The 12,342-nt window shown below is 32.7% G+C and overlaps 1 protein-coding gene across 2 annotated transcripts in view; it reads right to left on the bottom strand.

The window, feature by feature from the left end:
* Positions 1-11,974, bottom strand: part of LOC110026185 (RPM1-interacting protein 4-like) — a 16,261-nt gene extending 4,287 nt beyond the window's left edge. The window contains exon 1 of one of the 2 annotated variants that reach the window (XM_020727038.1): positions 11,882-11,974. In XM_020727038.1, the coding sequence (XP_020582697.1) occupies positions 11,882-11,887 (6 nt within the window). In that variant the 5' untranslated portion in view covers positions 11,888-11,974. Of the gene's footprint in view, positions 1-9,885; positions 9,910-11,881 lie in introns of those variants that run through there. The other variant, XM_020727039.1, reaches the window with a different exon arrangement.
* Between the last annotated feature and the right edge of the window lie 368 nt (positions 11,975-12,342).

The raw sequence follows: 12,342 nt of genomic DNA, 5'->3' as shown, positions 1-12,342 counted from the left end.
TCGATCGTATTTTCAGAAACTTCATTAAAAAGTTTATCAAAGTAACTCACCCACCTATGTTGAATATCTTTTTCTAAGAAAAGTACTTTTTGATTTTCATCTTTAATATACTTTACTTGAGTTAAATCTTTACTTTTCTTTTCTCTTTATTTGACTAGTTTATACATATATTTTTCACCCTCCTTAGTATCTAATCTATTATAAAGATCATTAAAAGCAGAATTTTTAGCATCACAGAGTGTTCTTTTAGACTCTGTGTGGGCCGTTTGATATTTTTTCCAGTTCTCTAAGCTTTTATATTTAAACCAATTTTTATAACATAACTTCTTATATTTTATCTTTTCTTGCACATTATTATTCCACCACCAACTATTTTTCTTTATAAAAATTTTTTCTTTTGATTCTCCAAGCACATCTTTTCCTACTTATTTAATAGTGTTTGTTACTTTATCCCACATAATATTTGTTTCTTCATGAATATCCCAAATTTTGAAATCTTGAATTTTACTCATAAAAATAATTTTATTTGTGTCTTTTAACTTTTTCCATCTAATTCTACGATGATGAGTCCTAATATTTTTTTATTTTACAACTCTTAATTTTAAAATCTAAAACTAATAAAAAATGTTGAGTACTTAAATTCTCACTTTGAATGACCTTACAATTTTTACAATCGCGACGATCTCTTCTTCTCATAAGAAAATAATCAATCTGTGTTTTGTTAAATCCACTCTTTTAAGTAATAAGATGCTCATCTCTTTTTTTGAATAAAATATTAGTAATAACAAAATCATACGCTAAAACAAAATCTAAAATAGCGCTAACTTCTACATTAGTTACTCTAAAACCGTAGCCACCATGATTATTTCTAAAGTCTTCTACCACTCTACCGGCATGTCCATTTAAATCTCCTCCAATAAAAATTCTTTCTTCAAGAGGTATCATTTGTATTAAGTCTTCTAAGTCATTCCAAAATTTATTTTTAGACCCTGTATCTAAACCTACTTGAGGAGCATAACCACTTATAATATTGAAAATCTTAATATCAATGATAATCTTAAGGTTTATAATTTTATCTCCAACTCTATTAATTTTTTACAACATTATCTGTCAAACTCTTATCTATAATTACACCTACACCATTTCTAGTGCGATTCTTACCAGAATACCAAAGTTTAAAACCTAAATTATCAATCTCCTTAGCCTTTTCTCCCACCCACTTAGTTTCTTGAATACATAAGATATTAATTTTCCTATGAATCATAATATCAACTAATTCCATTAATTTACCATTGAGAGTGCCGATATTCCAAGATCCTATCCTAATATTAGTTTCATGGACTGACTAACTTCTTTACTAACTTCTTTACCCGCATTCACTCGTAATGTGGGAATCCTTTCTTATTTAACACTACACCCGGGCGCTGGTGTAGCAGCCCTTGCACACTTTTCACTGTATTCAGGCTATACAGCGCGTCGCTTCTAGGGGACGCTCTAGCACTTCGACAATAAAAATTATTCAACTCAATATGCACTTGCAAAAAGATTTCTTCCAGAAAGCTCTCAATAATAGCTTTTACAAGTAGCAGTTTCATATTAGGTCCATGATTTTATCACTAACAAAGAACTTGTTTTCATTAAAACTTTTAGTAATACTTCTAATGCATCAAATTTGTTCAAATGCTTAATATCTTCAGTATCTGCTATCTTTTACTATAACTATCTTATTTACTTTCTCCTTATTTAGTAACTAGCGTAATATAATAATCACAAAAATTTAACTTTTAATTTGATCATTGCTCAATTTGATGGAATTATAGCTTTAGTGTGATCCTTATAAATCTTATTAGTATTTAATTTTTGTTACTCCTTAAGCATACAATTCTTTTCTCTTATAACCCTTTGTACCCGAACGCTTCATAACCAAGCTAATGATTTAAAAACTCCTATATGATCGAGCAAAAAGATACAAGATCGAAGTTAAGAAAATTAAGAGGTGAAATCATGATTATGGAGAAGTGTGAATTCTTCGCAACTAGATCAATTAGCAAAAGATCTCGGGTTCATAACTTGGCATTTTATTTACCAAGCTTTGCAGAGAGACAGGTTTTCCAATTCAATATTGCAAGTTACATTGGGCAGGGCAATTTCCCATTTGATTGTTAAAATTGAGAATGTGTCGACAACTAATGATTGCCATGCTTCGTGAAATGAATCTACTTGCATTTGTAACTCTTATGCATAGAATGATATGAACATATTTTTTATTTCAAATCTCATGAAATCAATTAATTATCATGAATTGACTTCGGCGAATAATTGTAAGATGCTTCAAATTCTATTTCTCTTTTATAAGTAGCTCCTATTTCACTCATTAGGAACTTTCCTTCCTATTTCTTCCATTTCCTCTGATGTTTTCTTGATTTCTTGGCTGTGTCAAAGGCATTCTGAACTAAGCTGATAATTTTCTATCATCAAATTGGAAATGACCTTCTTTGACCTCAAAATATAATATCACTAACATAGGAAAGTGAGATAGTAAAGCATCCAAGTTCCAGGTGAGCGCGAGCTCCTTGATTGAATAAAGGATGACAAGTTAATTTTTTTAGAAAGATCAATTTTGTCGTTGGCTGACTCTTTCTTTTTTGTGGAGGTAGAAGTAGTCAATCAATACTATAGTGTGGCAACCGTTCAAATTGCACCAAACTTGCTAAAATTTATAATCAACTTCTTTATCTATCAGGGAGAACAGCAGATGAACTGGAGCATAAACCCCTCATTTTATGTTTTATTGTAAAAGCTTTCAGAGATGGATCAGTTCTTCTTTTTTTTACTAAATATGTTAATATTAGAGGGTTAGGGTTACTAAAAAAATTAAAAATAAATTCTTCATGAAATTTGCCAAGGGATGCCCCATTAATACCAGCCTGAGAAAAATTCCATCTTTCAAGTTGGAGGCACCAGACTTTAAAAATAGGAAGCTGAGTTTTATAAAAAAAACTGTTAAGAAAAAAAAAATAGACTGCATTTAGTATAAGCCAAAAGAATCAATTAAAACATCTCTTTTACTCAGTTAGCAAGCAAGCCCCTAAGTATGAAAATATAAATATTATTATTATAATTAATTTTCATTTTCATCGAGTTTTTTTTTTTTATGATCTACTTCTTTATACAAGCGCAAATTTCAAATTCAAGTTAGATTCCTTGGTTTTCACTAATGGATCAAACTAATGCCAACACAAGCAAATTCCTAGACAAGTGCCTAAAAATATTTTTGAAGCCCCCTTGGCAAAGAAGAAACAGGTGTACTAAAGTGATGATGAAGGAGACATATTGTTATGAGTGCAGAGCGTTCAGCGAGTGAGTTGGGTTTGGCCTCAACTGCCATTAACCATGCAACATCCCTAGGTGAACTTCCTACCACAACACTAATAAAAGATTATGTTAAGGCCAACAAGGGCAAGGAAAATGTGACTTATATTTAAAAAAAAGTTCTGACATATATTCATCTGCTAAAGAAGTTAAAACATAGTTATAAGAATGAGAAGGAGAAGTTGTGGATTGGTTGGGATAAGTGGAGCAGTTTGCAGAAGAGAACTAGAACTGGAAGCAATATGTTTTCGCAGAGTGAGAAATAAAAGCTATATTGAAAATTTGATGAAAAAAATAAACAAAAAAATGGTCAATATAGAGATGAGATGAATAAGAAGACAACAGCTATCCAGTCTTCAATAAAAATATGGCCTAAGTTGCATAGAAAAATTAATGCCTCAACTTTTATGAGTTAGAACTAGCAACGAAAGAACTCCCTTAATATGTGTATTTTACCTGAATATGGAACAGCGAGCAAGATCAATTGCTTAAGAAGTTGAAGTCAACCTAGTACTTCTCAAATCCTGGAGTCCTCCGACTTAACCAGCCTTACCGATTTTTAAAATGAGTTTAAAATGAGGTAATGAATAAATTCAAGAAGGTATATCTTTCAGCAACAATGTTCCAGTTGATCAAAGCATAGTGAAACATGCATGGCACAATTTAAGCATCTTAAATTAGTATAATTTTATGTGTAATTTATTTTTTATTAATTAATTAGAAAGTAGTTACATATAATTATAAAATTATGGTTAGCTCCATTACATATTAATCAATTATTAATTATTAATCAATTAAATTAATTGAAATTAACTTAAAGCCCAAAACCTAACTTCTTCTTCCGCTCTATCATTGTGCCCTCGCTCCTAGTCCAGCCTAAAACTCTCGCCTACTTTCACATTCCCCCCTCGCCATCGAAATTATCGCGACTAGAGCTACCCAAGAAGGCAAAGACATGATCGCGGCATACAAAGTCCTCCAAACTCCCATCTTTCTCCTCTTGCTCTGCTCCTACCCATGATCACTAAGGTAATCTAGTCCTTCACCTTTCTCCCACAAACCTTCATGTGATTCAGCTCATCAAAATCCCACAAGACCATCTTCCAATGAGATTTATTCAATCATGGATTTAAGGAATATGAAAATAAAATGAGATATAAGAACCTGTAGGATTTAAAGTCGTCATTTTTTCCGTTTGGCTGGATTTAAACAATCTTGCTAAAATTCTGCTACCAAACATCCCCTTACGATTAATTCATCACCATCAGTGAGTCTCACCTGACGCTCCTCATGGTTTTTCGATTCACAAGAATAATCATTTAGACTTGTCGACTAGAATAGGCTCGTATTCCTCTTGATACAAATCTTTTTATGAAGAGAGTAATCAGGTTCTATAGCTCAACTTTTACCTTTAAGCATTATCTAGATCCCGAGGAGTTGCTTGAACCACTTACTAATAAGATAGAAATGAATTTGTAAAAATAAACTATTTCAATTCACTACGGGTGTGTTTGGAATCAATTTTTTTTGAAGTATTATGTTTTTGTTTATAACAAACAAAAAAATAAAAAAAAAAACAGAAAAACATGTTTGGTTAACTGTTTTTTATTTGTTTTTACTCTTTGTTTTATACAAATTTGAAATATGTGTTAAAATACTAAAACAAACAAAAAAAAACTGTTTTAAGTGTTTTTAAAACAGATTTTTGGTAACCTGACCCCGACCCCGATGCCAACCTTGACCCTTCCTATACATAATCCAATTTCTCGCATTTCTGTCCATCTTCCCCCTTTCAAACAATGTCGATGCCGACGTTGATGCCGACCCAGACGTCAATGCCAACACCCACGCCCGCGTCCACACCACCTTCTCCGACGCGGACTCCTCCGATGCAGAACTTGATGCTGAATTGCCATGTCAACTTCCTTCAAGCCCATGTCAACAAGCTATCAAGAGAAAAACATTAGGTCTGAACTTCTCTTCAAAGTCAAAGACATAATATAGTGAAGGGGCTTCTTTCATCTCTATTCCTCAAGCCCATCCTACACTTCCCTAATACGCTCCACATTAGATCTTATCCTCACAATTCTATCGAGTTTCATTTTTTTACATGTTTAATTAATGCTATGAAAAGAAAAAAAATGCACTTTTTTTTACTATGCATTTTTTTGAATTTTAATTCATGTAAGATAAAAGTTAGATGGCTTGTATCCGTTTTCAAGAGCTAACAGGGATGAATATCACACAATGGACCCTCTAATGCAATGTTTAAGCTTCCATTCTGAATGAACCGAATTTGTTCTATGATTAAATTTATTTTTCCAGCCTTCATTCCATATAATTTTGGTATTGTAAAGTTGTTGCCCTTCTATAAACTTTCATTTAGATTGCTCTTATTTCTATTTCAAAGTACTTCCAAGCAATTCAGTTTACACATCCCAGCTTTAATCCCCTTGGAAGTGACTGTAGTTATCGAGCGTGTTTTCTCTTTTATCTATGCATCATCTGCTCTTTGTTATACAATCATCTACTGTTAAATATCAGCTCAAAAAATTGTCTCTTAAGTATGAATTTTTCTCATTCCTTTTTTTATTATGAAGATTTACATGCATACCACTCAATTCTGATGTACTTACATATCTTACATCTAAACTTCAATTTTTACATAAATAACACCTTAATTAATGTATTCACTTTTTAAAAGTTAAAATGTTAGTAGTTTTTTAAGTGCTGTGATAGATTTGGGTCACATAAATGTAAACAAGCAAAGTTTAGGTGTTATATGAGTAAATACATAGGAATTGGGTAGCATGCATGCAAATGCCCCTTTTTGTTTAAGCAAAGATCTATCATACCCATTTTTGCCACACTATATTTCGTTTTAGTAATCAAACAGGTTTTTATCTTCTGCTCTCCAAACATGTTTTTTTCTTTTGTTTTTAAAAACAAAAAAATTATGGTGTCAAATATGTTTTAATTTTATGCTAAAGCAAAAAAAACAAAAAAAAAAACAAAAAACAAAACAAAAAATAGAAGAGTGATCCCAACCGGACCCTAAGTGTAGTTGACTGTCAATAAAGAATTTAGCTATACAAAAAAATATAGAATGATGAAAAGTTCATTTTTTTAATACAAAAAATATAGAATGATGAAAAGATCCTTTTTTGATAAGAAATTCATGAGATTGTTAAGAAAGGTTTATGAATATGCAAGATTGTCGAACTTTTACCAAGCAGGTTCCCTAAGCATAAAGAACTTCTAGAAAATTTTGAATCATCAATTGCATATCAGCCAGTTACCAAGTATGTGAGTTCTAAACAATTCTTTGTAATCAAATTTCCATAGGGTGAGTTTTCCAAGTATTTTAAAAGTGATAGGACATTTAGACTTAGAAGAAGTCAAATCATAGAACTTCACACTAGCAAGTTATACGAGTTGATTGAAAATGACAATCATCATGTACTGTTCAAAATAACACAAGGGCAAGTGGCGAATTAATAAAAATCAGTCTTTGAAATAACAAATTCTACAAGTGAACCTAAACCTTGTAAATTCTTTAGTGCAATGCAATGCATGGATGGTTCAAAGCACTGGGTTGGCATGGCTCATTTCTGATGAGTAATGATATACAAATATTTTTATATTGAATCACCATTTGTGAGGATAAAATACGATAGCCAGTTTTTGAATGAATTTTCCTTCTGGTTAGGTTAACATCGCTTTGGCTTAACTTTACGGGGATGGCTATTTCTGAAAAGGGCCTAATAATTCTTTTTTTTTTTTCGCCTTCTACATAAATGACGAACTGAGTGATGAATAAACCTTTGAATCTGGAAAACAACATTATTTTCCCAAGCGAGGCGTGAATACCACATGAGACCCTCCTTTGCATTTTTTTCTCAAGGATGCATTCATTTTGAATTTTTGCTTGCTTTCTCTGCATGGGAAGATGAAAAAAATAAATCTTCATTGTTATGATGATAAGCTTTTTCGATCACAAGAGTTGATGGCACTACTCTGTATTGGGCTCTTTTTCAATTTGCAGAATCTACTGCTATTTCTTTATTTTGGCTTAGATCTTAGAACTTTAAATTCTTTTGATCACCACGCCAATTTTTTCATTCATTTCAATTGTTTATTCTCTCGATAACAAAATATTAGTTACCCATGTTTACTAAAATTTCTAAGCTTAGTTACCCAGTTTACTAAAGTCTGTCAGTTTTGACCTTTAGACTTCTAGTTCTTTAGCATTTGTCCATGCATGCTATACCTTTCAAGATGTTCGATCTAAGTTATCAACCGGTAAGCCAAAAACTTACTCATATGATCAATGAGAAAGAGATATAATGATTAGAGAGGGAAAAATTTAGTCTGTATTAATGAGTATTTGTAACAGAAATTGCATAAATTGGGCTCTCATAAAGACCCCCTATTTATATGTATGGATTGGGCCTTGCACGCTATAGGACAAGTTACTAAAATACGAAAACAAGACAAATTACATATTATGGCCCAATGGTTATTTGTTGCAAAATACAAGTGTTCAGTCTAATTGCAGTAGTATTAATTGATAAACAATCATATTTAAGCCTTTAACAAATGAAGCTACCAGCTTACGGGCCAAAGTTGCTAGTTCGATGAAGTCACTGACATGGGAAAAAGATATTGCCATCTTTGTTGGCTTAATAGGATTAGTTGTTGGGAAGTATGACTTGGGCTTGAACAAGTTCGCCAGAACTTGGAGCAAGAATCCCGATTCTAGCGAGCACAGCTAAATGCACCATTGACCAAAGAAATGAGTTTGCTATAATTCGATTGGGTTTGTACAAACTAGGACAGATTCATGTTGGTCTAGGTGTATTCATGAAAATAAGGGAGAGTCCATCGTCATTTATCATTCTTGCTTGACGAGTTGTCCTCGGTAAATCTATCTACACCTTAACTGAGTACATAGAATACTTGGAAATAAAAATGTAGCCTCAAAAACTCCAACCCTGCAATAAACTTCCTGAAAACTGGTGAATGCTTGAGTTAAAGAACCTGAAGAAACATTGAATCTCAACTAACAGTGCTTTCTTATCAAACTGCAACTAATGATTAATAGAAATATCACTTAAAAATATCTGGAAAAATATTTAGAAATATAAGAGAAAATTTTGAAAAACTTAAAAAACGTCCATAAATAAAGTCTTGTAAAAGAGTATTAAGATAAGAAATCAGTGAGGATATCGCAATAGAGATAAAATTAACTCGATTCTTCAAAACTTCTATAGATAGTAAGCATCTAACCTATGAACCATCTTAATCTACTAAGCTGTGAAACAAAAGATAGTAAGGATAACATAAAAAATATGCATAATTTTATTTCTTTTGAAGCCATGCAACAAGTTAGCACTTTCGGGTTTATTTGGCAAAGAAGTAACAAATCACAATCATGAGCCTCGAACAACTGATAAGGCTAATGATGCAATTTAATGGTGCAAGCTAGATGTTAGCTTATACAATAATACCAACATCTAAACAGCTAAGAGAAATGAAAAAGATAGAAATTCTTTCACATGCAATACAACAAAAACAAAGCCTAACAAAGCCTTAAACCCACTACGTGGGGTCGGTTACATGAATCATTTTTCTCCATTGCATCCTATTTAGTGTCATATTTTCATTTAGTTCTAATAAATTAGGATCATTTTTTTATACAATAAGCCTAAGCCTTCCTAGGTCTACCTCTGCCTTTCTTAACATAATTTGAATCTAAAACATCCACTCTCCGAATTGGATCATCAGATGGTCGACGTTTAATGTGACCAAACCAACTAAGACGACTTTCTCAAATTTTGTCCGTAAATTTTGTCCGTCACAGGTCACAGGAGCTACACCAACCCTATCACGGATATATTCATTTCATATTTTGCCTCTAAGTGTAAACCCACTCATCCACCTAATCATTTTCATCTTGGCAACACTTAACTTTGTATTATGCTTCTCTTCTATGACTCATAAAAAAAATAATAATAATAAAATAAAAAATCAACATAAAACTCACTATTACTCATACAACGCTAAAATATAGACTATCCAGCATTGCGAATAGTCAAAGTATTAAACGACCTCTTAATAAATAAAAATTAAAAGGAAAAGAGCACAATACTTCATGCCTTCTCGACTATTAGAGTCCTATATACCGCAGAGGTGTTTTCATCAAGCAACAAGCAAAAAAGTGCTTTGCATTCATGTACATAAATATATAAATAAACGTGAATTAAAAGGAAAAAGTAAAACCCAAGCACGAAACGAATTGTGAAATCAATAAATCTAAAACAGAAGAGCCTATCCATGCAGCTCATCCAACAAAAGAAAATTATCACAAACTTCATCAACAGAAAACCCTAGAAGGCAATACCATCCACTAGAAGATCAGCGTGAAGCACCCAATCGAATAGAAAGCAGAATAGGATTTTATGAGATCAATTCGAAGCGATTAATAATGGAAGAAAAAAAATCAGATCTTACCGACATCGAATGTTCCTTTGCGGACGCAGCGCTGAGCAAAAGCGTAGGTTGCTTTTACGAATGATAACGGAATTTTTTGCGAATGCAGAATAAAATTTTTTTAGAAGCCGGGCCAAAACGCCATTAAGGAAGATGACGAAGGCTTGACTATACGTCAATCATATTTAAGCCTTTAATAAATGAAGCTACCTGCTTATGGGCCAAAGTTGCTAGTTCGAAGAAGTCGCTGACATGGGAAAAGGATATTGCCATCTTTGTTGGCTTAATAAGATTAGGTGTTGGGGAGTATGACTTGGGCTTGAACGAGTTCGCCAGATCTTGGAGCAAGAATCCCGATTGTAGCGAGCACAGCTAAATGCACCATTGAACAAGGCAATGAGTTTGCTATGATTTGATTGGGTTTGTACAAACCAGGACAGGTTCATGTTGGGCTAGGTGTATTCATGAAAGAAAGGGAAAGTGCATCGTCATTTATCATTCTTGCCAACGAGTTGTCCTGGGTTAATCTATCTACACCTTAATTGAGTACATAGAATACTTGGAAATAAAAATGTAGCCTCTAAAAATCCAACCTTGGAATAAACTTCCTGAAAACTGGTGAATGCTTGAGTTAAAGAACCTTAAGAAACATTGAATCTCAGCTAACAGTGCTTTCTTATCAAACTGCAACTAATGATTAATAGAAATATCACTTAAAAATAACTAGAAAAATATTTAGAAATATAAGAGAAAATTTTGGAAAACTTAAAAAACGACCATGAATTAAAAGTTTGTAAAAGAGTACTCAGCTAAGAAATTCGTGAGGATATCGCAATAGAGATAAAATTGACTTAATTCTTCAAATCTTCTATAGATAGTAAGCATCTAACCTATGAACCATCTTAATATACTAAGGTGTGTCACAAAAGATAGTAAAGATAACGTAAAAAATATGCATAATTTTATCTCTTTTGAAGCCATGCAACAAGTTAGCAATTTCGGGTTTATTTGGCAAAAAAAAACTAACAAATCACAAACATGAGCCTCGAACAACTGATAAGGCTAATGATGCAATTTAATGGTGCAGGCTAGATGTCAGCTTATACAATAATACCAACATCTAAATAGCTAAGAGGAATGAAAAAGATAGAAATTCTTTCACATGCAATACAACAACAACAGCAAAGCCTTAATCACACTACGTGGGGTCGGTTACATGAATCCTTTTTCTCCATTGCGTCCTATTTAGTGTCATCTTTTCATTTAGTTCTAATAAATTAGGATCATTTTTTATACAATAAGCCAAGTCTTTCTAGGTCTACCTCTGCCTTTCTTAACATAATTCAAATTTAAAACATCTACTCTCCTAATCGGATCATCAGATGGTCGACATTTAATGTGACCAAACCATCTTAGACGACTTTCTCTAATTTTGTCTGTCATAGGAGCTACACCAACCCTATCACGGATATATTCATTTTGCATTTTGTCTCTAAGTGTAAAGCCACTCATCCATCTAATCATTCTCATCTCGGCAACACTTAACTTTGTATTATGCTTCTCTTTTATATCTCAAAATAATAATAATAATAATAATAAAATAAAAAATCAACATAGAACGCACTATTACTCATACAACGCTAAAATATAGACTATCCAGCATTGCGAGTAGGCAAAGTATCAAACGACCTCTTAATTAATAATAATTAACAGGAAAAGAGCACAACACTTCATGCCTTCTCGGTTATCAGAGTCCTATATACCGCAGACGTGCTTTCATCAAAACGAAACGGATTGTGAAATCAACAAGCTCAATAATTCTAAAACAGAAGAGCCTATCCATGCAGCTCATCCAACGAAAGAAAATTATCACGAATTTCATCAACAGAAAACCCTAGAAGGCAATATCATCCACTAGAAGATCAGCGTGAAGCACCCAATCGAAAAGAAAGCAGAATAGTATTTTATGAGATCAATTCGAAGCGATTAATAATGGAAGAAAAACATCAGATCTTACCGACATCGAATCTTCCTTTGCAAACGCAGCGCTGAGCAAAAGCGTAGGTTGCTTTTACGATAACAGAATTTTTCGCGAATGCAGAATAAAATTTTTTCAGAAGCCGGGCCAAAACGCCGTTAAGGAAGACGACGAAGGCTTGACTCGCCGTCAACTATCGGAAATTGGCACTAAGGGGTAGGGCTGTCAAAAAAAAAAGATAATTGTTCGCGAACAGTTCGTGTTCGGTTCGTCAATGAGTTTGTGTTCGATTCGTTCGATAAGTAAACGAGACAAACGCGAACAATTTTTTTTCGTTCGGTTAGTTAAACGAATCAAACACAAACAGTGATACGTTCGTTCGTGTTCGAATCGTTATTGTTTGAAATATAAAATAATATAAAATAATTATATATAAAAAATTTATTATATTTTAAAACATTAAATTTTATAAATTATATAATATTATTTTTATATATTAA

This window comes from Phalaenopsis equestris, unplaced genomic scaffold (assembly GCF_001263595.1).
Source record: "Phalaenopsis equestris unplaced genomic scaffold, ASM126359v1 Scaffold000356, whole genome shotgun sequence".
In the NCBI taxonomy this organism is placed as follows: Eukaryota; Viridiplantae; Streptophyta; class Magnoliopsida; order Asparagales; family Orchidaceae; genus Phalaenopsis; species Phalaenopsis equestris.
The sequence above is the reverse complement of the archived record's forward strand: the minus strand, read 5'-3'. Positions and strand labels throughout refer to the sequence as shown.